Below are 27,488 nucleotides of genomic sequence, written 5' to 3'. Positions count from 1 at the left end.
AAAAGGTTCACTGCAAAAAAAAAAAACATTCTTGTTTTCCAGTACAAATATTCAAACATTCTTAAATCACGATACATTTACTTGGATATTATGTCCTGTTTTCTGAAAACATATAAAAAAGTGAGTTTATGCTTAAAACAAGAAAAAATAATCTGTCAGTGTTCTAAGAAAAGTGTACTTAATTTAAAACTTTCTTGTTTTAAGCATAAACCCACTTAATTTTGATACTTTTCTTTTCATAAAACAAGTAATTTTCATTCTCAAGTAGATGCATCTTGATTGAAGAATGTTTAGATATTTGTATATATATATATATATATATATATAAGACAAAAATACACAAGAAATCATATTTTGCAGTGTAAGAGCTCAGAGCTGCTTGGCTTATATGGAGAGGGTCAGATAGCACAGTGCACACCAGCCGCGTGTCGTCATCACACGATCACCTCGATATGAAAAGAAAGCACAGTGGAAAACTTCTACACGTTATCAGAGCAAACGTTTCCTTTACGCGAATAATATCCATATGCTGAATGAGAAGCAAATAATTCCTTAGGAAGCGTAATGCGGCCTGGATTCGCTGTGTTATGTGGGAAGGCGTGTTTGTGCTGAAAACACTCGATTTATGGATCACATTAGACTGGGATGACTTCCCTCGACAGCAGATTGTCTGTTAAATCTGAAGTGTGGCCGGTTAAAGTGCCTGCCATTGAATTAATACTGTGGACTGACAGGAATAAACCTCATAGCTTATGAAGAGGCAGTTGATCTGTGAGGGACAGAATAGTTTGGGTACGTTAGCGCAGAGAGAGGCCAGTTTACATTCCTGCACTACAACTCCTCGCGCTGAAGTACACTAAAGGCTCTCTCCGAAAGGCTCATTCTTGTTTAGAGGTATTACTTTAGCAATGTGTGTTGAAACAGTTCTTGACTATTTGCTAAAACGCTTTGGGATGCAATGCTAAACTGAACTCTGCTTGATCAAAATAGAAATGGCCGCAAAAAAGTGCAAAATGAAGCGGTAAGTCCAGAATCGGTTTGATTTTGAACAAAATCAAGCTGTGTGAAGCTTAAATGATGTCCATATAAATGAATTTGAGTTGCTCGGTAAGTGCAACCAGGTTTAAGAGGGTTTAAGGTACTCAATAATACCCATCAAAAATAGCTTACAGAGTTTTTAAACAGACAGTAAAAACTGCTATGTATAAAGTCTGCCACACTAAAAATCATGGAAAGCCGTTAGCTGTATTCCACAGAATGCACACAAAACATGAAAAATTAGCTTTGAATGTTTTGTTTCTGGATTATGGATGAAAAAATATTTTTGCCTTAATATGCAATGCAGCAAAAGCTTTTTTTTTCTAAATTCTTTTTCTCTTTTTTTTTTGCTTTTTATCAGGTTTTTTTTTTCCTGAATGAAAGTCTCAGTGTTCCACCATGGAAGCGGTAGGATAAGCGCACCCCTTGTGGCCTGGAGGAATCAGTTACATTAAAAAGGCCACCATCTCAGCTCATGAAGTTCACTCTGAGAGTGTGCAGGGGACACCGGCGCTCAGTCTGTGGAACAGCCGCAATAAAAGAGCACGTTTTGAAGTGGGGTAAAGGATCAAGCTCAGTCAGTGAAGCGCTGGCAGGCCTTCTTCCAGCGGCACGCTGTGCACCACAGGTCCCTCTTCTCCATGCCGTACACCTTTCGGCACTTCTTGGCTTCGCCACGCGGTTTCCTGGGAACGTATTTCACATAGTTTTAACGGCTTCAAAAACATCATAAAACATAAAAGAGAAACCATCTGGACAGCTTACCTGGTTCCAGTAGTGGGTTTGGAAGTGGAGGTGGAGGTGGTGTTGGTGTGTGTTTTGCTGACAGTGGTGTGGTTAACAGGCTGTCTCTTCTCCCCGATGCTAACAGTGCGGATTTGAGTCATCGGGCCCTGCAAAAGCATTTCATGTTAAAGGTGATCTAACAAAACGCTCAACCATTACCTTGACACAAAACTGAAGACATGTTTGCATCTCATTTAACACTTAAACCAATCAAAAGTTTGGAGTCAAGTACGATTTTATGTCTTTGAAAGAAGTCTCTTATGCTCATCAAAGCTGCGCTTATTTGATCAAAAATGCAGTAAAAATATAAATATTTTGAAATATTATCACAATTTAAAATAGCTGTATTCTATTTTTAGATATTCTAAATCTTACATTTTATTTGTGTTTTTCAGCATCATTACTCCAGTCTTCAGTGTCACACGATCCTTCAGAAAGCATTCTAATATTAAGATTTGATGATCAAGAAATATTTCTGATTCATATTTTTTTGTGGTATGTTTTTCAGGATTATTTGATGAATAGAAAGTTCAAAAGAACAGCATTTATAAGTCTTTTGTAACATTATAAAGGTCTTTACTGTCACTTTTGAGTAACTCAGTTAATCTCTGCTGAATAAAAGTATTAAAAAAGAAAGAAAGAAAAAAAAAACTTGACTCCAAACTTTGGAATAGTATAGTGTGTATATTTATCACAAGTAGTTATAAAAGTAATTGTTGTTGGTCATATTTTATTGTGTTTTTATGCCTGATTTCACACCATTATATTATATTATTCTATAATAGAAAAATACTGTGATTTATACATTTTCTGCAAAAAAAAAAATAAAAATGTAAGTACAAAACAATGTTAGTGTATTGTGGGTGGTTGCTATGAAGTCGTTATGCAGTTGCTAGGGCATCCAGGTGGTTGCTAGGGTGTTCTGGCTGATTTCTAAGTGATACATTTTCACAGCTACTTTCCAAGGCAAAATAATAATAATAACAGTGATACTTTCCTAGCAAACACCGCCAACAGCACTTTCCTGATCACAGTCTGTACTCTTAACTAGTTCATAATAAACTGCGTCTTTTTGACAGGCACTCCGCAGATGTCTGCAGTTCCTTTGTTGTCAACCTGTAACCAGGGTTTGGAAGCTACTTTCATTGTTTTGCAAAAGCATCTGAGACAGGAAACCAAAAGTCATGCAAGTGCAACTTCTGAAAGACCCCAAGAGACAGAGAAAGACGAGCTGGGAGTGACAAACGAGACTCAAGCGGGCTCACGGGATCATTGCCCTTTTCGACATTTAGTGAGCCCAGGCTTTTACAAGGTGACAAACGCTGTCGAATACGTCTCTGAGAGGAAGAAAACAAGAAAGAAAGAAGTAGCCATCTCACCGGTAGCCCTTTATATATGACAGGGGGCGACTGCCAGGATACGCTAATCCTATCCTCACTGTGAGGCGGATCAGAGGGCATGCTGGGAATGCTGACAGGGCTTGTAGCCTGAAAAACACAGTGTGTGTAAGAAGCGGTATTAGCAAAGCCAGCAGAGAGAGAAAGAGAAAAATCTGTTAAGTACAACCGCCCACCGATAGCCAAGAAGAGCTGCCTCGAAGACAAGCCAGTGACCTCAGTCACATTAGAAATGGTTAAACACAGACTGTCTGAGCAGCAGAGGGCAGATCCGGCTCCTGAAATCACGGCCTTCGCTGACCTCATCACGCAGACCCATAAATACTTCGCCAGCAATTACAGAGACACATGTGTATGCAGCACTCTGGCTTTGATATTCAACAGAACCGTCAATCTGGTGCACTAGCAAAGGTCAGGTATACAAATCTCTGGCCGTTTGAAAGATTTCAGAAAGGTCATTCATTCCATTTGGGACTAAATTTCTCAAGAAAATCCAAATGTAGTCAGACTGCAAATTCTTGCTCTTCAGTAAAATATCTAAACATCCTTAAAACAAGACAAAAGTGCACTTGCAAGATTTTCCAAGATATTGTCTCATTTTGCAAAAATATATTTGAATTAAGCTTTCTGGCAAATAGTTTCTTGTTTTAAACATAAATCCAACAAAATTCAATGAGGTTTATGTGAAAGTCAAATAATCACACCAAAATAATAAAAATAATTGTTTATAATTATTTTTTTTGTTATAATATTACTAATTATAATTAATAATAATTAATTATATATATATATATATATATATATATATATGTGTGTGTGTGTGTGTGTGTGTGTGTGTGATGTAGTATATATAAGACATTATAGTTTTAAGAAAATGAAGGCAGTTTTTAGTAGCATAAAGTTTTTTTAATTGATATTATCTTCAACATTTGAGCACATCCTAAAACTTTCATTTTCATTGCAACTAATTATATATTATTTAAATAGTAAACTATTTATACTTCGTGGTAGTATTTGTTCATGCTTTAGTATACTTATGTTAGTAATTTCTTTCATTTACATTTAAATCTATATCTTTAATTGTACTTTTTAAATTTAAAAATCACTCCAGTATTTGTTCCGTACTACAGAAAAATGAATTTGTTACAGTAGTGAAAATCTAATAAGAATCAATGAGAATGAGAATTGCAGTTAAAAAGACATTCTTAAACACATATGAAGATATTTTTAATATTCTCTTATTTTTTCTCTCATTTTGCCCATTCATAGCAAGTCCACACAACCACAATTTGCACGCTTTATATATGAAATCCATTCATTATGCGCAGTGATCATGGCTTAAACCACTTCATATGGATTAGATTTCATTGCATTGTTAAAATTATGGTTGCATATGAATGAATGTTTGCGTATGAATGATTTAAGGAATGATGAGACTTATTTGTCTTTCAAAGATGAGGTCTTGTTAGTTTGGAATGACGTGAGGGTGAATCAATAATGACAAAAGTTAAATGCAAAAATGTCTTAATGGTCTTAAAATTGGATTTAGCTTCTCCATACAAAATATAATACCTTATTTCTTTTGATTTGGGGTTTATAGTCATACAAAAATGTGATTTCTGTCACCCTCATGTTGTTCCAAACCTGTATGAGTTTCTTTCTTCTGCTGAACACACACACAAAAAAAAGATATTTTGAAGAAATGTTGGTAACCAAACAGTTGATGGTTCCCCTTTTTTCCATTCCATCAAAGTCATAGAATGACCTTCATGAATAAATGCATACAGGTTTGGAACGACATGAAACACAACTCTGTCCCTTTAAGCTCTGTTGACTGATTGAGAGAGATTTGAGTTGCATTAATGACTAAAACAGAGCCTTGCGTGGGAGATTTGAAAGAATATGATGTTTACAAAGTAAAAACACACACCCACACACATACACACACACACACACACACACACACTGACAAACGCACTGTTGAAAAGTGTCCATGAAGACTTCATACCCATAATATGATACGAGCACTCCACTGTCTGCACACAGACACAGCCAAAACAGAAGCTGTGTAGATGCAGAGTGATGTTACCTGGTAAGCGTGGTCAGTGCGGATATGGCACAGCGTCGACGGTGCTGATTGGCTGAGAGGGGTGTGGATCATGCGGGCGGGCTCAGATTGAGACGCATCACAAGTCAAGACGGGGAAGACGGGGGCCGGGCCGGATGTAGTAGGAGAGGTGGGCGTGAGGTTGGACAGGCCCTCCGAAAGAGGGTCCATGTTCACCTCGATTTCAGAGAAGTAGAAATCCTCCTCGCCATCGCTGTAGTCAGAATCTCCATTTCGCCTGAAAACACACAACACTAAAAGTCAGATTCGTGTGCACGTCCACAGGCGGCCAGCAGGGGGCAGCAGCGCCAGCACATTAACAGAGGATTGAGTTTATATGGGATGGTCAGGTAGCAACAAGAGGCTATTAAAACACTCTTACTACTTCCATCAGAATGTGGTTCCCCTTTATCTCCTGTTACGGTGCACAGAAAGGGAAGAGCTCACTGAGCTGCCCCATCTGTAGAGACTGACAGACAATCTGGGCTCTTCAGATTCATCTCCAGTCCAAAAGCAACGAGTGGAACTTTCATTTGAAAAGTTAAAGAAGAGAGCCGATCTGTCTCGTTTCTGTGTAGAAGTCTTGTAAATGTTCAAACTGCAGACCAAACGCTTACCCCAGGTGGATGGTGCGGATGTGGCGCTGGATCCCTGAGGAAGTGCTGAGGACTTTTTCACAGTTCTTCCACAGACACTTAAACATCACCTTCATGGAGTTCTGGAACAAACAAACAAATGAGTTACATTTCATAAAAGACATATCAGTAACTTCAAAGTTGCAACAGAACAGTGCTCAGGTTTTAAAGAAGTTTAGATTTCAAGCTTTGGTTCTGTGACGCCGTCTTTGGACTGTGAAGGCAGCCGATTATGAATCAATCAGAGAATTTTACAATCACAGTCCTGTAAGATTTACATTTTTGAGTCAACGGGAGATTTTCAATATTTAATCTTACATTTGTTAAAGTATAAAACTTACAAAAATAGACAGCACAGCTAAGCGATTAGGGCTGAATTAATTGAAATTTGATTTGAAGAAAAACAGAATGCCAGAAAAAAAATATCGGTATAGTCCTGCCTTAGTGCTATAACTATTATACCCACATTAAAGAAGAATTATGAGAGAATAATTAGTAAGTGTTCGGAATAAATATCGGAGATATTTTGTAGCAATGTTATTTTAGTGTAATTTATAGTACACTTATATTATTTATGAATTAGCATTTATTTTACATTTTCATTTTAGTTTATATAGTCATTTTGTTATGTGCTTTTGTCATTTTTACTCAGTCTTTAGCTTTAATTTATATTTTATTTCAATTTTAGTAATCAATATAGTCCTGCCTTATTGCTATAAATATAAAACCCACTTTAAAAATGAATTATGAGAGAATAATAATTAGCAAGAGCATCAAGTGAGAAATTTTGTAGCAATGTTATTAGTATTTTTATACAGTATTATTATAGTATTTATTCATATTTTGAATTAGCATTCATTTTGTTTTTGTATTTCAATTTTAGTTAACACTTTAGTAATTTTGTTGTGAGCTTTTGTAATTTTTATTTGTTTTATTCTATTTATCTTTCATTTTTTTATTTCAGTTTTAGTAACTTTAGTACTAAAGCTTAAACTTTAAGTTGATCTAATATGTATATTAATTTTTATTTTAAGCTTTATTTAAATTAACAACAACAACAAAAACATTTTTAATAATGTAATTAAGAATAACAACACTGTTTTGTAGGGAAAGGAAACCCTTTATATAATGCGCAGGGAAGTGACAGATCAAATGAAGAGTAACAACATTGTACAAGGAGATCTGCTCTGTTTGCAGTCAAGGCCGTGATCAGCAGTGATTCAGAGGCCTGATTGCGTAAGTCTCCTCCTGTGTATGTGCAGTAGATATTCCCTTCAGCCCACTGCTGCCCCAAAGGCACAAAGGCTTTTCACTGCTGCAGTGAGACAACTATTAAAACACTTCAAAACAACAGTGACACTGCCAGGTGACGGCATGCGTGTCGTGTGTGTGGGAGATTCACACCTCCTGCACTCTTCTGTCACTTTCACCAGCGCTCGTTTCCCCTCTTGCTCTAAAGGCTACGTCCACTTCCCTATCCGATCTTTTTTTTCTCCTTGTCTCAAGAAATATCTGCGTCCACACGAAACCGACACAAAACGATGTAGTATACATTAGTGTTGGGTCGTTCTTGAAGAACGAGTCGTCTCGTGGGAGTGATTCGTTCAGTCGCGCATGCGCAACATCCTATAGGTTCTGTACTGGGTTTAGTCAAGTAGTTCACCTGTTTCGAGTCGTTCGTTCATCACGTGACAGCCCCATAAGCTTAACCAATGCAGTCTGAGCCGGAAAGAGACTTAATAATAATAAGCAACTCTTTATTACCTTTGTTACAACATTCAGTGTTATGGAAAAGAACCATCATGACAGAAATTCACACATTTATAAACTGTAAGAAGTAAAAAGCTACAATTTGAGACCAGAAACGCATCACGTAACTGTAAGAGTAAATAACAATTATAATAATGATAATAATAACTATGCACCCGTTTGTAAGGAAGCTTGTAAATTAAAGGGGTCAAAACGCCGGATCCGTGTGGACGAAACGCCTATACGATACAAAATGTATGCGTATACAGCTAAACGCGTCTCCGTGTGGACGGGGCCTAATCTCATCTGTGTTTATCTAACATACCTGATTCCTGAGTTTCAACAGGTGATTCAAACAATGAATCAGACTCTCACATACTTTACTGCAATACACTGCTTCTTTATAGCCAAAATCTCAAATGAGCAGTTAACAAGCACCAAAAACTACCTTTAAAAAGTACATGAAATAAAATGACTCACTAGGTATTTGTGACGCACAAATGATTTGTGCTTGATCAAAAATAAAAACAGTAATATTGTGAAATATTCTTACAATTCAAAATGTTTTCTCCTTTCCCCCCCCTTTTTTTTAAAATATATATTTAAAATGAGATATTTTAGATTATAGTAATATAATATTTTTTACATTATAGACATTTATTGCTGTGATGCATAAGCTTAATACATTTTCAGCATCATTACTCACATGATCCTTCAGAAATCATTCTAATATGTGACCCTGGACCACAAAACCAGTCATAAGTGTCAAGTTTTTTGGAAATTGAGATTTATACATACATTTATACAATAAATAAGCTTTCCATTGATGTATGGTTTGTTAGGATAGGACAATATTTGGTCGAGATACAACTATTTGAATATCTGGAATCTAAGGGTGCAAAAAAAATCAAAATATTGAGAAAATCGCCTTTAAAGTTGTCCAAATTAAGTTCTTAGCAATGCATATTACTAATCAAAAATTAAGTTTTGATATATTTACAGTAGGAAATTTACAAAATATCTTCATGGAACATGATCTTTACTTCAAAAATCAATAATTTTGACCCATACAATGTATTTTTGGCTATTGCTACAAATATACCCCAGCGACTTAAGACAGGTCACATATTTTAAATTGCTGCTCAAAAAACATTTCTTATTATTATCTATTATGAAAACAGTTTTTTTTTGTTTTTGATGCATAGAAAATTCAGCATTTGAAGTAGAAATGATCATTCATTTGAATGAATAATAATAAAATTACATTTAGAAAAATAATAACTTAAAATAATATTTAGTAAAAAGAAATGTAAAAACTACTCAAAATACTTTTATGCCCATTGAGATATATTTATCGGAAGCTAGTTAAATCTGTACCCTGGTTATAAGTGATATCCTGGAGAGTGCGCTTGAAATGTTTAATAGGTTATATAATGTGTCATATTCCCAGAGTTCAGACCGAGAACAGTGTGAATGAATGACACTTCAGAACACACCGAGATTATATTATCATCATAATTATAATTATCCTCATTTCTTTGGATAAACCCAACCAGGATCTTGATTTGTGAGAAAAATGAGCACATTAACTCTGAAACGTGAAACATGTCCGGACCTGTTCACTGCTCTTGTCAGAGTCAATGAGTGGGTGTGTGTCTGCTCACACACATACAAAAACAAGCAAATACTCCTGCTGTTCTCAAGGCCGATGATATTAACCCTTTCACAGATCACATAAGCCTATGAAACATTTTCCATCAAAACCTCGTCAGAAAACATGTGACAACCATTAAAGTGCCCCTATTATGCCATTTTTAAGGTTCCTAATATTGTTTTGGGAGTCTCCTACAATAGGTTTACATGCATGCAAGGTCAAAAAAATGCTTTTTTCCCTCAAAATAGGCATTTAATTTCACCTCATTTCCCAACGATTCGTTCGAAGCAGTTCAAGATTCAGTCTCTCTAAACCCCTCCTTTCCGTGAGCATACTCTGCTCTGATTGGTCAGATGGCCCAGTCTGTTGTGATTGGTCTACCGTGTACAACGCGTGTCTGAAACTAAACGCCCATTGCCATAGTTCTGTATTTTGAACGTTTGATAGAAAATATAAACATCTGTTATTTATCATTCTTACAGGTTGTGATTCAGTGGAGTCAGCTGGTCCAAATAAACTGGGTACTGAGCCATCTTTCAAGAGCGAGCGTTTTGTGAATCCCACATTGAACTCCCAAAGATTAGAGAAGCAGTCAGTAAAATGACGGGAACACAAAAAAAGATTGGGGGTTGTACTGCTGTGGTACAGTGGAAAAAATGAATTTTAACCACTGATTCTTTGCAGCCTCATCTTTCGGAAGTGAAAATAAAACTAATTTACTTTCACAGTGTAGGACACGGCGTCTTCGCGACATGACATGAACAAGCTGCAGTGTTTGAGGGCGGGTCAAGTTGTTCGCGGCCAGCAAACGGAGAACATAGGCGGGCATTGTGCAAAGGTGTTACCCAGTGACGTGTAGACGTCCGTCACGGGAGTGAGATTCGAATTACTGACGACTCGTTTAGGCTGTTCAGAGTCGATTCTTTCATTTGGGAGACAATAATTTTATTTATCGTGCACTTTCGGCTTTACAACTTTGCAGATCGTTTAAATTCACATACAGCTACATTACACACTACATGAAAGGCAATATTCGAAAATGTGTAATAGGGACACTTTAATCAAAACAGACTCAAAAAGCAAGCCAGATAATTGGTAGAGCGGGACTGGAAGTGTCTGTTTCCATCTGTCTTTATGAATGAACAGCCAGTTCTTTTGTGTTACACTTCACCCAGCTGCTCAGAATTTGGCTTGGTTCACTTCAAAGAACTTTGTTTCTTTTTCTCATCTCCTTCATGCAAAGTGGTTTTTATGGGCTATAGCAGGACATATAGGTATGCAGGGAGGCCTCTGGTGAACTGAAATAATAGTAGAGGTAGCCAGTACTGTTGCCTAAGACAAGACCTAGCAGTATGAGACACATCCATCTGTCTGTGTACTCACACAGAAGAGCCAAAAAATGAGCCCAAACGATATTAAACATTATGTAATGCGCACAAGCAAGAAACGAACAATTCTGCAATCTATTTTTTGAATTCTTTCTTCAACATTTCGACTAAATATCTAGCTGTGTACAGGGTGGCTAATGGAGTTTCTAACATAATCTGAAACGATCCTAATGGGATCAAATAAGAATCCCCTAAGGATTCTTTTAAAATTAAACATTAAAAAAATCTGTTTGGTAAGATCTAAGTGCTTTTTTAATTGATCCCAATAGGATCTTTTAAGAGATAGATTTTTTTGTTGTTGATAGAAATCCATTAGCAATGCAGTACACATCCTTTAGGTTTTAATAGAAGTCCAAATGGCAAGGCATTTTGGAAGGTTTCACAGCAGAACTCAAAGGTGTAAAACAGCTAGTGGTTGAAATAGATACTGCATCCCAAATTAAAAATATTGGAGGAAGTTGTTTCTTTCGCCCCCTCCTCATCAGGCTCGACGCTCACGTGAGTTGCCAGATTGAGGACATGCAACAGGAACGAGCAAAACTGACAATGGAAGGCAATGAGCCTTACACTGTAAGTTGATTAGTTGATTTATCCACGTTTTAACATGCCTCTGGTCATGGGGATTTTTAGATGGATGCAGAGGCATTTTAGGTTGAGTAGATTCTGCGATCTCTGGATTTGGCTTCCATGGCTGCACTACACTGTGCTTTGCACCAACTGGCAACCCAGGGTGTTGAAATACTATTGGGTCAACTGGCAGTGGGCGGAGTCAGCATTGTTTTTAAAAGAAACATGTGAACTTAGCATGTTTCTAAATATCTGCTCAAAAAAAATAAATGTATATATATTATTTGTGGCCTCTGGACAATACATTTTTAAGATTTGTGGCCTATTTTTCGTGTGCAAATCTTATTTGTCTTTTGAGTGATTTTTGGATTTACGCACAGAAGTGTATGTATCTTTTTTTAATTGGACTTGTGTCTGGCGCTACGCTTTTTCAGTTTCTTCCTAAATATCTGCTAACATAATATGGTATTATTATTATGCTTTAATACGGTCAAAATTACATACAGCACCTTTAATTATATCAAGTGTTTTCTACAAAACGTGTGTTATTTGAGTTTTGAAGCTGAAAATAATGTTGTGCGATAAATCTAGTATCTATCATTTAAAGAATGATAAATCTTGTGTTTATCAGTGGAACTACTGTTCTAGATGGATCAACTTCCAGTTATGTGTTATGATGTAATTCCTGTGACTTGAGTGATGATACCTTGGCATACCTTGCAAAGTTACTTGGTTTACAAACTTTGCATGTTCATGACAGGAATTGAAAGACTGGATATAACTGTGCACTAGGGCTGCACGATAAATCGCATGCGATATTTAATACGCATCTTGTCAGAAAGCCGGTTCTGTAATCAGCGGTAAATCTCCATCACCTGCTGCGCATTAAATATCGCATGCGATTTATCGTGCAGCCCTACTGTGCACAGATAAAGTCAGTAAGCAATCTTATATTAACAATATTAACAAGTCTAAGTCTTGATGTAAACATTTATTCCAGTGCAATGACATCCACTGATTACCATAGTAAGTGCCTTGCTATAAATGTGATTTTTGTATAAATTGTTAAAAGTAAAAAATAAAAAAAAAATCTAAATGTAACTGTTTTTACAGTATTTTTTTTAAATCATCAAAAGAGATGAAGCCTTGGTGAGCATAAGAGACTTCTTTAATAAACATTAAAAAATCTTGGCAACCCCAAAAATATTTTCTGTGCTAAATAACATCCACAGATGCTGTCAATACAGCTTACGTTGTCCTGAACCCAGAAAGAAGATTCCTTTTAAATGTCTGATAGCACTTAAGGAAAGTTTTTCTGTCCTGTTTCTGCCTTATTCATTTCTCTGTCCAATATCTGGAATTGCAAAATCAGAATTAAGAAATAAAAACAATAAAAAATAAAAAAAACATCAGAGTAAACATATTTCACTTTTCTCCTTTCTTCAGGGAGAGGCGTGTAGTCATGACAGGTTCCATGTATACAATATTGTGCAATTGGGAATTGCGTGAAAAACGTGTGTTACAGCATTTGTAGCGCTGTGAAAGGATAAGCCCGAGTGGATCTATAACGGAAACCGCCCCTCATCCACACACACACACACACACACACACACACACATCCTCGGCCTCTCCCAAAACAAGGTGAACGAGCAGAAAGGCTAATGGCTTCCTGACACTGAAACCATATTCACATTCTGGAGTCATTCCACACTACAAAAAAAACAAACAAAAAAACCCAGAAAAGAAATAGAAGAAGGGACAATGAAAGAGAGAGAGCGAAAACATGCCATCACTTTCTGTGATGCGAGGGTGACAAGACTCATTGGGCCAGAGCCAAGCTGATGTGTTTATTAGAGCTCTTTTGAAGGCAAAGACGGGCAAATTCATTGAACAGTCAAGGTACTTTTGGGCTCAAAAACTAACCAGCAGATCTGTTTTCTCTCAGTTTTCTCATTTGCCATGACCTGACCCCCTACCTTTCTTTTTCGGGGGATGGGGTCCTCGAACAGGAAGTGTGTACTCTCGGTTTCCTCAATGTTGTCATCACTCTGGGAGGAAAGCAGGAAGCTCTTGCCGGGATCATTAGAGAGGGGTGGGGACGGCGTGGAGGGCACCGATTGGTCGCTGGCGTCCCAGCTCCAGTTCCCACTAGTAGAGCTGCTGTAGCTGGCAGACAGGCTCTCCTTCCAGCCCTTTCCAGCCAAATCTGCACCTAAAGACAGAACACAATGATTTAAAGCAGGAAAAGACCTTTGACAGTTTGACAGGCCAGTTAGGCTATTGCTTGCAGTATGCACTTTCACCTATCCCAGAGCCCAGCACACTGCAGGCATGAAGTAGACGTCCACAGCAAACACATCCACAGATTCAGAACAGAACAGAAAAAAACAGAACAAAAAATAAAAACAAAAGACAAAAAAAACTAAGAAAGACAAAGCAAAAGACAACAAAACAAAGCAAAACAAAAAACAGAACAAAACAAAAGACATAAAAAACAAAGCAAGCAAACAAAAAAACAGAACAAAACAAAAAAGCAAAACAAATCAAAACCAAAAGAAAACAAAAAAAAACAGAACAAAATAAAACAAAAAACAAGACATAAAACAAAGCAAAACAAAACAAGCAAAAAAAGCAAAACAAATCAAAACCATAAGAAAACAAGGATTTAAAACAGAAGCAAGAAAAAACAGAACTTGAAAACAAAAAATAAACAAATAAATAAATAAATTAATTAATTAAAACAAAATAAACAAATAAAAATAAAACAGGCATATTCAAACCAATGGCCAATTAATAATGATACCAAAGTTCCAGAGGCTGGTATCTTACTAAAGTCAAAATGCTATCAGTACAACCATGTACTACTATGATTGACCACTTTTGGTGCATCCCAATTTATGCACTATTCCAGGGGTGGCCAACTTCAGTCCTGGAGAGTCACAGTCCTTAGTGTTCTGCTCCAACCTTGATAGCCTACCTTCAAATAGGCGCTATCTTTATCATTAAACCGCAGATTTGAGTTTTAAACAACTACATTCTCACCTGAAATACTCTTAGAACTGCATTTCATGACACAATAACAGTAATATTTTGAAAATTAAGCGGGTTTTCTCCTCCGCCATTAATGCTCTCTGGTTGGTGTGAAATACATTCTGGGACACCTGGCTGCCTCAAGTTCGCACAAGTCACCACTGGATGCATCCTTGATAAAAGGGGCGGAGCAAGAACACATCCGGGGATTTGAACTGTACTTGGCTAGATGTGAACTTTAAATTGGAACAGTACTTGGGCGACGACTGATGACGTTTCACAAGTCCACAAGTACAGACAAGAACGCATATTGAGAAACCGCCACAGGGCTCCCCAGGATCGAAGTTGGAAACTGTTCGAAACCGATTTTTTGTATAAATAGTGTAATAAGTTTGTTCACTCTGAAAACTCCAAATTGCACTTCAAATGCCTGGATAATACATTTAATTAACTGAAAAAGGAAGTGTGGAATGTCCACACTTCGTGCCGTCAACTGCTTTAATTAGACTAAGTATTGGAGGAGGAGGAGCCATCAGACTCTGATGGTAAATGACAAAATAACCTTATAAAATTCATACACTAGACCAGGGATCCTCAAATCTGGCCCACGGTATCCACTTTCCTGCACAGTTTAGCTCTAACCTTAATCAAACACACCTGAACATGCTAATCAGTGTCTTCAGGATCCTTAGAAAATCACAGGTAGGTGAGTTTGATCAGGGTTGGAGCTAAACTCTGTAGCGCATTGGCCCTCCAGGGCAAGATTTGAGGAGCCCTGCACTAGACGGTTGAGTACATAGGATATAGAATAAGTGCACAGTATATAGTGCATCATATGGGACACAACATTTCTTATTCGGAGGCTAGGTCAATTTCTGTGAAAGAATGCATGGTAAAGAATTCATTCAGAATCAGATATCCTTTCTTTCACAGAATGCAGGAAATTTGGCATTAGACTCGGTGTGAGAAGTGCTGATTTGTTTGTGCATATTTTACACTTGTTTATTACACTGCGCGCTCTGGAATACTTGGTCAGGAGCATCATTTCAAAGTGTGTTATTCCCCAATAACAACCATCGTCATTAGAAACGCCAAATAACACACCGCTCATCCGGGCATTTTGAGGCTGGTGCTTCTCTCTTGGTTCATTCAAACACAACTGCTGCAGTTATTGACTGTAAAATGAAACCATTGTCTAGACTCAAAGCCGTTTGTTAGGAACAGTTTTCCTTTGCGGAAGCTTTGCGTTTAAAGAGCTAATTAAATATTTCAACTCAAATCAATATTGGTGTCTATTTATTTACTTATGTGGCAAGTCGCCGTGGAATAAGCAGGATAATAAACATTCAGGCAGTTGTTATCGCAGGATAAACCCCTTCAGGGTGATACAAGATCCTGATCACTCTTTCAGGGTTTATTCTGCGATAACAACCACTTGGCTGTACATGATCCCTTACATACTGTTTAGTCACATTGGAGTTGGTGAGAACACACCAACACACACACACACACACACACCCACACACACACACACACACACACACACACACACACACACACACACACCTGATGGCACGCAACACTGGGTGAAGATAAAATAACACAGCAGCACTCAAACCTGTACAGCCATTGTATTATTTCAGTAATGTATGATAGAAATTTGTTTCACATCTTGTTTTGTTGCCAGTGGCATTTTTAGTCAAATAAATGTTTTATAAATTGCAAAACATGACCTAGTGTGCACTCTAATAAATGCAGAAATGAACAACTTATGTAACTGCTTCAGTAAATGTTTACATTAGATTCATTTGTCAATAGATCTATAATAAATGTAATAGTTGAAATAAAAGAAGAAAAGAGAAAGAGAAGAAAATAAAAATGCGCTAAATGATTCGCATCACTACAAATCATGGTAACACAAGGTTCAGTTTCGCTACTATCATGAACTAACAATGACTAACATTTTACGTAGCATTTATTAAACTAGATTAATGTTAATTTATAAATACACTATAGTTCATTATTAAATCATGCTGTTCATAATACATACAATAATGGTAACCACTCAATGTTAAAAAGGTATTAGTAAATGTAAGAAATTAACATGAATTTAGAATAATAAATGATTGACTGATGTTACTTTTTTTTTTAACCATATTGTAAAGTGTTGTCAAAATCTCAATATTCAAGAAAAAGCTTGTGTTTAATTAGTGAAGGACTGAAATTTCAGCTACAGAAAATATTTGGCTCTTTTTTTTTTCAGTTACAGCCACTTTAAAAAGTCAATCTATAAACAACCTTATGTGCAATTTAAAGTGCCCCTATTATGGATTTTTGAAATGTACCGTTCAGTGTGTAACACAGCTCTAAGGGAATGAAAACATCCTGCAAAGTTTTAAACCTGAAAGTGCACTGTGTATGAAGTTATTGTCTCTCAAAAGAAAGAGTCGACTCTGAATCATTGAAACGAGTCGTTTTTTTTAAACGAATCCCAAGCCGTTTCATGTTGACGTCAACATGAAACATTAGCATATTGCCCGTCCACTTGTTGGTCTTTTCGTTGGTCTGAATGAAAATGCAAATTCATTCTTTGCCACTAGGTGCAGCTTTTGGAGTGGTAAAAATAGCGGTTTCCCTGGTAATGCTGTACACAAAGCAGCACTGCGCTCACAAACGCTGCTTTATCAGGCATTACAGGCAAGATTAAATGAAAATAAGACCAATCGGACCAATCACCGCAGATTAGCGTCACGCAAAGGAGGGGTTTGGAAAAATGAATCATTAAACTAATCATTTGGGAGTCGTTGAGCAAGTAAGGTAAAAAATAAATGCATATTATAAGACAATGAAAGTGTTTTTTGACCTTGCATGCATGTCAACCTGTTGTTGGGGACTCCCAAAACCAAAATATGAACCTTTCATAACCCCTAATAGGGGCACTTTAAATGATAATATACAACTCAGTTTTTATTTGATTGATTGATTGATTGATTGATTGATTTATTAATTATTATAAACTTTATTTTTAGTTTTGTTTTTGGCTAAAAATTATTTTCAGTTAAAAAAAAAAAATGATTTTAGTGCATTATGTTCAATACCATATCAGCAGCCATAACTGTACTTCTAAAATAATTATAAAATAAAACAATAAAGGTTGTAAACACAAATCTGAAGATGTGTTATGTGTTACAAGATGTTGTTGACAGCTATGTACACTTAAGCTATGCAGAAGAATAGGACACATTGTCCAGCTAAAGTTAAGCGATAATAACCTTGAACAAACTTAACTAAATCTCTAGGCTTAACCACACCCTTAAGCAACAGTATAAACTGTGGTGACCTTACATGACACCAAACAGGCAAATCACCCCCATTTCATGACACTTGACCTCTTAGGATTATGGTCTGGGTTCTTCCAGCATGTGCGCACTTGCCGTTTAGCAGATGTTTTTCATTCAAAGTGACTTACAGTACGCTAATTAAACACTCCCTGGAGTGGCATGATTTAGAGGTTAAGTGCTCGGCTCAAGGGCACAATAGCATCAGGAAAGACTTAATCTAAGTAATCTAAGTAGCCCTACAGTTTCTGCCTCAATCCTACATGAGGACTGCCGCACCAGTTAAGATTTTTTTTCCCATGCACATCAGTGTTTTATTGTGGTAAAATCTATTTCAGATAAACCCAGACTGTGGTTGGTCGCTTTACAAGTCCGTCAGACAGTCTTCTCCTGTCTAAGTGGGCAGTTCTTGGCAAGAATAAGCTGCAATGAAGACCAGACCTCATGCCATTAGTCATTAGGCTAACAAAACTACTGAGCTACCAGCAGCCCATATTTATTCTTTCGTTGTCTATTTTCTATTGGGGAGGAAAGAGACTGTTCTCTGTGCAGCCACGTTGATACTGTACAATAAGTCTTTAATTTCCCAGAAGGGCAATGTGTTTGCATTAAAGATATTAAAAAATGACAACGCACAAATGAAAAACACATAAAATCCAATCCCGAGGCCAATGTCCTTGATTAAATAGTAATGGAGAGTGGGGAAAGCTGTGCCACTTTTTACTTAAGTTTTCCTCTAGGCAAGAGTAATGAGATATAATATTATTTCAGGATGTCTGCTATCAACTGAATGCATCTATACCGAAGGGACATTGAAATGTGACTTGTACAAATGTGAACATGAGAAACAGTTTACTAATGCGCTATGTCATTTCAAAGATTTAACATGCTAAAATTCACATTTCTATAACCCGTCCAGGGAAAGATTTAACATTCAGAATATTTTAATGTAGTTAATCTATTTTCAACATTTTCTAACAGTATTTGCAGGAGTGTTTATTTCCAGCATATGAAGACAAATCACTATTAGCTGATCAGTTTTTAAAATTCTGATCAGAGATTTTTTTTTCTCTGTCTCTTATAGCCAGTGGTTTATGACAGGCCCTTTTGAAGTATATGGTCAAGTGACAAATATTATTTAAACTACTGGAGTCTGTAAGGTTTATAAAGAAATTGCTTATGCTCACCAAGGCTTCATTTCATTGATAAAATACAGTAAAAGCAGTAATACTGTGAAATATTATTACAATTTAAAATGTTTTCTATCTGAATATATTTTAACATTTATTCCTGTGATGCAAAGCTGAATTTTCAGCGTCATTGCTCCAGTCTTCAGTGTCACATGATCCTTCAGAAATCATGCTAATATGCTTATTTGCTGTTCAAGAAACATTTCTTATGAAGTTATTATTGTTAATAACAACATTGTTATGTTGAAAAGGGTTATGCCGCTTAATATTTTTGTGGAAATGGTGATACTTTTTTTTCAGGTTTCTTTGATGAACAGGAAGTTCAAAAAGCACAATCTTCTGTAACATTATAAATATTTTACTGTCACTTTTGATCGATTTAATGCATCCTTTCTGAAAATAAAGTATTAATTTCATTCAAAGATATAAAATTAAATCTGACTCCAAACTTTAGAACAAAGTTGTCATACAGCATTACTCAATGACACTCCAGTATCCCTTATATAATAATAAATAAATCTGTCATCCACAATTCATCATTAATGTAAATTTGGCCAACTAAAATAGCACAATATAAAATCCAAGAAGGTCGGCTAAGATCACATCACACAGCTGATGATCTGAGTTACTCAATAACTGATGGAACAAACGAGAGGGAAATCCTCCATGGCAAGAGTTCAGAGGATCCATTAAAACAGTATGTTCCCTCCAAGACACGAATATAAGGAGCTGTGTTGGGACAGCTTAAGAAAACTCTCACTTTTCATTTTGTTCTAGAATCTCGGAAAAGGTCAGAACAAATGCAATACAAGAACGCTTTCACCACAGTTCAGTTAACATTAAAAGTCCTGCTCTTTAAAAAGAACAATCTTTGGTTACACTTCTTAAGGAATAGTTCTGCTCAACGAATCAGTTGATCCAGTTCACCAAAATGAATTTGATTTGAATCTCGAGTTTGACTCACTGACCCTTTAGTACCCATTTATTCTAATAGCATGGAAAACAGCAACCACTACATTCCTTAAAATATCTTCTTTCATGTGATATGGGTTTGGAACGACATGAGGGTCAGTAATGACAGAATCATTTTCATTTTTGGGTAAACTATTCCTTTAAGGACAAAATCTGTGCCTGATTCAGTCTAATAAAACATCAGTGAGAGAGTTCAAGCACTTCTGTTGCTGCACAATGTCTATTGTCATTTCTTCTGAAACTCTGTGAACATACTTTTGGTTTTGGAAGCCGTGAGCTGAAGGAAAGACCAGTCACTGCCCTTACAAACCCATTCAAATGTAAATCTGGGTTTCCTTTCACCATGCTAAAAGAGACGTAAAATGGAAAACAGAATTTTTCTTGCTCTTTTGAAATAAGAGCCTGATGACCATGTCGACATATGCTAATATTTATACAAAACTTTATTGTATGTCTACACAGACGATTCTGTGAAACAAATCTGCAAAAACTGCTCAGAAATCATGGTGACTAAGACGTCACAGCCATGAGCTCATTCAAATATGACCACCCATATTTACATATCAATGATTATTCAGCTAGTCTAATGAACGATAGTGTGAACAATGCTGGTATGCTGAAATTAGCCAATCATTTAGGTCATTTACATCTAGAAGTCTTAAGGGTACAGCAGAAAAAAATAGCCTTTTTAATTGACCATTTTTAATTTATGACCATTTTTGGTGCAAGAAACCTTGGCTAACATGGTAAGTTATACAATTAAAACTTATAATTTTTTTATAAAGTACTTTTAAAAATGACTGTTTTTTTTACTGTAATTTATTCCTGTGATGGTAAAGCTGAATTTTCAGCATCATTACTCCAGTCTTCAGTGTCACATGATCCTTCAGAAATCATTCCAAGATGCTGATTTGATAATCAAGAAAAACAATTGTGCTGTTTTTTTTTTTGTGGAAACCGTGATAAATTTTTTTTTCAGGATTCTTTGATGAATAGTAAGTTCAAAAGAACAGCATTTATTTGCAATAGAAGTCTTTTGAAACATTACAAATGTATTTACTGTCACTTCTGATCAATTTAATGCATTCTTGCTGAAAAAATTTCTTCATTAAAGCCATTTTCTATGTAAAACAAATAAAAATGGAGAAAGAGGGAGTCCTTTCGGGGCACTTATGGAGGTTTAGAGCTTGTTTGACAAGTCGTCATTCAACCTGACCGCTCTGGGATCTATCAGGTAACAGGGAAGCGAGAAGTAGAGCGACTTTTAACCTGAGGCACTGGAGGAAGGGTTGAGCACCAACGGGCTGGTGGACAGTATGGTCAGGACGGTGGCGGCCATCACTTCTTTATCAGCAAGACCAGAAGGCCTCCTGTTAAAAGAGAGAGAGCGAGAAATGAGGTTTACCAATCACTGACATCTTAAGACCTGGACCAACTAAAACCAATTATGTCAAGCAGAGCCAGATGTTTAGCACACTCTCACATCAACATAAACCAGCACACGTCTGTTAGGTGGGCCGCCCGGGCCTTTCTCTCTTTCTCTCTCAGCCGGAGTGCCTGTTTTCTCTGTTCGGCAGGCCGAGTCCCACAGTAAACACTTCTCTCGGCCGTATCGCAGCTCCCTACTGCGCTGAACACATCACGGGTAATGGAAAATTCCAGTGCAGTAATAAACACTAGTGCTCGGCCTCTGGTATATGCCCACACAGCACAGCTCCATTATCAACTGTATTTATTCAGCATGTGTGTGGGAGACAGTTTACTCGTGTTTGTAAATCAACACCAGGATTTAGTGTGTGGCTGAATGAAATGCTCTGTTAACTGTTTAGTGTCTTGCTCACAGGTGAGATTCAGCTTTGAGCTGTGTATTTATACTGCATGTACATGACTGATGGCTGTTATATTGGATTGCAGTGAAAGAGGGGGAAAAGGGAGGGATTGTGGGAGATCAGAGAGAGAGGAGAGTGAGTGAGTGAGTGAGTGTTAGCAGACATTACATTTAAATATTTATGCAAATTAGAAATGTTTAAATAAGATTACTGTACACGATGGGACTGATGTGAATGCGAAAGTGGCATGTTGATTCAACAAACACTAAAACACAATATTAAACAAATGTTATGTTATAAATTCATCTCTTGTCAAATGGAAATGATTTTGCTTCTAGTCCAAAGGGCTCATTCTCCAAAAATGTCATATAAATTTGTTTATTTGTACATTTGCATATAATTTAATGTGGCACACTAAAACTTGTCATGACAAGTTTGATGCTAACTGCGATCAGTATGGAACCATGTTGTTACTGTTAAATAAAAGTGTAAATCAAGATGGCTCCGTGTATGGCTGCTTCGGCAAAGTCCCTTTAAGGCAAGTCATTTCACTCTTTGAAACGCCTCTCTGGCACGAAAGTGCAGCTCCTACTATCTCTTTGAATGGAAAACATCAAATTCTCCAAAACTGTTCACCAAGCTTATGATTAAATTTCATATTTGAAATCGCCAATGAAATCTGACAACAACTGTCTCATAAATGTTGTTTCTTATGCTCCAATAGCGTTAAAAAAGCTTATTTTTCAGGCTAGACCAGCCAGTGCGCATGCAAAACACTGACTGTTTCTATAGCAACCGGGACTTCTAACGGCAGCTGCAGTGATGCGCTGACTTTACCGATTAGCGATTGGCTCTTTTATTCAGAAGGCGGGGCTTCCTTCGATAGAGCGGACATATTGAGCGTTAAGAGCATCAAGACTGGTGCTGCCCACCTGAAGGACATCACTGGACCCTTGCTGGACTCCCTGCAGTTTGCTTACCGAGCAAACAGGTCTGTGGGCGATGTAGTCAACATGGGACTGCATTATATCCTACAACATATGGACAGACTAGAGACTTATGTGAGGATCCTGTTTGCGGACTTCAGCTCGGCCTTCAACACCATCATCCCAAACCTCCTCCTGTCCAAATTAACTCAGCTCTCTGTGCCCACCTCCATCTATCAGTGGATCACCAGTTTCCTGACAGACAGGCAGCAGCTAGTGAGGCTGGGGAAACTCACAACTAGGACCCTCACCATCAGGCCCAGGGATGCCCCTCAGGGGTGTGTGCTCACCCCACTGCTCTTCTCCCTCTACACCAACAACTGCACCTCTAAAGACCCCTCTGTCAAGCTCCTGAAGTTTGCAGACGACACCACACTTATCAGCCTCATACAGGACGGTGACGAGTCTGCTTGCAGAAAGGGGGTTAAAGAGCTGGCTGTATGGTGCAGTTATAACAACCTATAGCTGAACACGCTCAAAACTGTGGCGATGATAGTGGACTTCAGGAGGAACCCCCCTGCTCTCCCTCCACTCACCATTATGGACAGCACTGTGACTGCAGTGGAGTCATTCAGGTTCCTGGGCACCACTATCTCTCAGGACCTGAAGTGGGACATTCACATAGACTCCATTGTCAAGAAGGCCCAGCAGAGGCTGTATTTCCTTCGCCAGCTGAGGAAGTTCAACCTGCCACAGAAGCTGCTGAAACAGTTCTAATATGCAGCCACTGAATCCATCCTCTGCACTTCTATAACTGTCTGGTTCAGCTCAGCTACCAAATCGGACCTTAGAAGATTGCAGTGGATAGTTCAGACTGCTGAGCGAATCACTGGCACAACCCTCCACACTCTCCAAGAACTGCACTCATCCAGAGTGAGTGAAAGAGCAGGCAAAATCATTCTGGACCCCTCACACCCAGGCCACTTCCTCTTTGAACTGTTGCCGTCTGGTCGGCACTACAGAGCACTGAGCACCAGAACAGCCTGGCATAAAAACAGTTTCTTCCCTCAGGCAATCCATCTCATGAACAGTTAACTTGGCAGTAAACGTGCAATACACAACATTATCTATAATTTTATTTATTTAACACACATACCTCTATTTACATTTCCTTGCATTTGTACATAATACACCTGTACACACAAATACCATCTATTGTCTACTTTGTATATTGTGTATTTATTTAATTAAAAAAAAAATTGTATATTATTTCCTATTTACTTATCCTATTTTAATTTTTTTAATATATGTTTCTTGTCACTGTCATTCTGTTTGTGCTGTGGAAGCTTGTCACCAAAACCAAAAATTATATTTGTATTAATTAAGTTTTAAAAATTAAAACTATTTATAGTTTATAGTTATAGTAAATATTTGATGAAAAAACTAATTAAAATAGGAAAAGTTGCCTTGGCAACTAACTGAAATAAGTTGAAATACTACAATTACAAAAACTTAAAAAAATAAAATAAATAAAGTGAAACAGATATATATTCAGATAAATAATAGCATATAAATAATACTAAAATAACACTGGTATGGAAGCAATGTGAAACATGATGGTCATATGTGAATGAAGATTATCAGTGAATAATGATTTAAATTTTGGCCTGTTTGTCACACAAATCATTTGAATATCCCAAAACTCATTTGGAGCACTTTTATGCCTTTTTTAAAAATGTGTTTAATGTTGACAGCCCTCATGCCAATTCATTTCCATTGTATGGAAAAGTGCAGCGTGACAATTCGGCTAAACATTTTTGTTTTGTTCCACACAAAAACAAAGTCATACAGATTTGGAATGACAAGAGAGTGAAAAAAGGAACTTTTCACAATTTTTTGGTGGTGAACTACTCATTAAAAACCAGCTACCTATTGCATTATTTGTAAATATGTAATTTTTGAGCCACACTAGAGAATCATGGGTTATAGAGGCGTTCTAGAAATGAGATTCTTTCCCCGTCTGATCCTCTCCACCCTGAACACAGCAGCACTGATCTAAGCACAGAAACCGACACAAAGCTAAGCTGTGTCTCTGTGTTATATAATAAAAAAAATCCCACTCACACTCCCTCATTTTCCCTAATAATTTCATGAAATATGCACATACACACATACACACACCGGGTTTCTACCCCGCCCCCTGCTTTGGCAACCCAACCGGAGCAAACTGGTTTGGAGTCGTTGTGAAAGCCAAGCCCAGAGACTTGGCAGGGCTGTCAAATGTTTTCCTTTATCTGGGTCAACTTCCAAAAATCTTTCTATTGCTGCCAAAAAAAAAAGAAAAAAAAAAGCAAGCAGTGGATTAGAATCAGACAGACTAAGGAACATAAATAAAATATGAAGTTCTGCCTTGTTTTTAGAGAGAAGAGAGAGGAATGACAGAGACAGATCTACGCAAAGAGAAAACCACACAATTATGGAAAAGAGGAAAGGAGAGGCGAAACTGTCTGCTTCTAGAGGCAAAGAAAATGACACACATTATAGATGATGGTACTATGCTGGTTTTAAAGACTGTGAGTGTGTGTGTGTGGGCGTTGCTTTCAAATATAATTTGCTACATATATATTCTTATGCAATACCAAAAATACCAGCATAATCCACCTCCAGTGAGTGTTTTGATCAAGACTGTGGGAAACAGCAAACTGCAAACATACACCTACATATTCACACTGAATGTATGCTCAACACACACACACACACACACACACACACTCAAAATTCACTTAGGTGTCTAAATTGGAACAAGACTAGACAGTTTTTCATATGGAATTAATTATAATTACTCCATATTTACAAGATACAGATGTTAAAAAAAGCTATTTAAAATAAATAAAATGTTTGAATATGTTTTAAAATGTACCCCGTCTACAGCATCACATGATCCTTCAGAAATCATTCCAATATGATGATTTGATGATTAAGAAACATTTCTTATTATTATCAATGATGGAAACAGTTGTGCTTTTTTTTTTTTGGCAGAAACTGATAAATTTATTCAGGATTCTTTAATGAATCAACAGTTCAAAAGAACAGCATTTATTTGAAACAGAAATCCTTTATAACCTTATAAATGCCTTCACGGTCACTTTTGATTAATTTCATGCATTCTTATTGAATAAAATTACATATTGATCTGATCTGCTGAATAAAATATATAAGTAAAATATTTATACGTTTTGTCAAATTTAACCAAATTCTAGTGACTATTTTGGGATTTTAGCTCCCAGAAATAAATCCACACAATGACCTGGAAAAGAGCACGAGCAGGAGGATATCAGAGACTGGCACCAGCACAGTTTTCTCTGACCGTTTCCCTCCCACTCTGTTTCTCTCACACTCACACACCGCCTGCTTTCCTGCCTTCCCGCTTCTCCACGCTTTTCCCGAAAAAGCTCTTTATCACATTCAGCTGTATGATTCATGCGTTACCATATTCACACAAACATGCCGATAGGGGCTTAGTAAATCTGTGAATGTGTGTGTGAGATAAATGAGACTTACTGGAATCTAAATTCCAGCATTAAAGTCAAATTTAAGTGTGCGTGTAATGCTACACCAGTAACTGTGGTGAATTAACCCACATCCTCTAATCACTCTGGTTGACAGCATCTGCAGGCCTGTGTAACACAGTGTCCAGATTTTAAGTGAGCAGAACAACATAATCTACACTGTAAAAAATGACCGTGTGATGCAGCAGACTTTGATAGGCCCAGAATGGGTATCCTCAGTCAGCCTCTGCCAGACTTAGACCATAGTCTGTTGCAGGGCGGGACCAAAGGCCCAAGAAAAACACGTCGTCAGAAGCGACTACAGAAATATATGGGTACTCCAATCCCCAAACCCGTTACAAAAGGGCTTGAGGCTCATGACTGGCAGATCCCAGAAAACCTGGCTGAATTGCAAAGGGGGGATGAAACGCAAAAAACAAAGTACCAAAATAACCCAAAATAAACTAAACAACGATATAATAAATATATACAGACTTTCCACTTGCATCTACTAATATAGAAAGGGGTTTTAGCTCACGGCACCACAGTAGCACGTCTGCTGGACTTGGTTAACAAGCCCCGTTTGTTCTTCTTCTTCTTCTTTGGTGTTTATTGGCGGTATCTAATCATCCACTTTAAGATTTATACAATAACTTAACTCGGTAATGTATTAAAACAGATAATCACGCATTTGCAACCGTAATATAAAACAACCATATATTAGTTGTCACCAATCTGTTTCTCTTTACAGATCGAAACATTCGGGTACCCCACAACACAAACAAACATGGTTTCACCGGGTCCTTAGACTGCCACGCTGGCGCGATGCCAGCCGATGACGTCAAAAGCGATCGCCCTCCGCAACCTCTAGTTCGCCAGCACAGCGTCTAGTAACCCGGCTATGGCAACATGTAACACAGATGATTAAACAATAAAACATAAAACCGTAGACAAAGTTTATGTGTGATTTATACGGATGGCATGACTGCATAATGGCTGAGGGAGAGGATGGAGTGTGGATGACTGACCGAGTGCTACCAAGCTAGCGTGTGCACCCGCTATGCTGATAGCGGCATAACTGGGACAGGATGGGTGAGTAATGATTGTATAGCCTATGTGTGTGCGTGTACATATATGAGTGCCAGTGCTGCCGCTTGCAGCGGTGAAGAAGGTCACTTCTTCACAGACCGTGAATTTAACGGTAAAAGACTGTAAAAACAGTTACAGTAAAAACCTGTTAAATGGTAAAAAACGGTAAATTCCTCTACTATATACGGTGAAAAACTGTATTGGACATTACATGTAATTTTACGGTAGTATACCGTTTTTGGAAG

The 27,488-nt window shown here is 37.4% G+C and overlaps 1 protein-coding gene across 2 annotated transcripts in view; it reads right to left on the bottom strand.

The window, feature by feature from the left end:
* Window positions 1-1,353: 1,353 nt before the first annotated feature.
* Window positions 1,354-27,488, bottom strand: part of LOC107693552 (zinc finger protein 704-like) — a 74,751-nt gene continuing 48,616 nt past the window's right edge. Inside the window, exons 3-9 of one of the 2 annotated variants that reach the window (XM_016492980.1) lie at window positions 21,121-21,221; window positions 13,298-13,533; window positions 5,946-6,046; window positions 5,311-5,566; window positions 3,204-3,311; window positions 1,804-1,931; window positions 1,354-1,724 (exon numbers count right to left, since the gene is read on the bottom strand). In XM_016492980.1, the coding sequence (XP_016348466.1) occupies window positions 1,613-1,724; window positions 1,804-1,931; window positions 3,204-3,311; window positions 5,311-5,566; window positions 5,946-6,046; window positions 13,298-13,533; window positions 21,121-21,221 (1,042 nt within the window). In that variant the 3' untranslated portion in view covers window positions 1,354-1,612. The remainder of the gene's footprint in view (window positions 1,725-1,803; window positions 1,932-3,203; window positions 3,312-5,310; window positions 5,567-5,945; window positions 6,047-13,297; window positions 13,534-21,120; window positions 21,222-27,488) is intronic. The other variant, XM_016492978.1, reaches the window with a different exon arrangement.

The sequence above is a fragment of the Sinocyclocheilus anshuiensis genome, unplaced genomic scaffold (genome assembly GCF_001515605.1).
Source record: "Sinocyclocheilus anshuiensis isolate Anshui unplaced genomic scaffold, SAMN03320099.WGS_v1.1 scaffold967, whole genome shotgun sequence".
Taxonomy (NCBI): domain Eukaryota; kingdom Metazoa; phylum Chordata; class Actinopteri; order Cypriniformes; family Cyprinidae; genus Sinocyclocheilus; species Sinocyclocheilus anshuiensis.
This window is presented reverse-complemented; position numbering and strand designations above follow the sequence as displayed.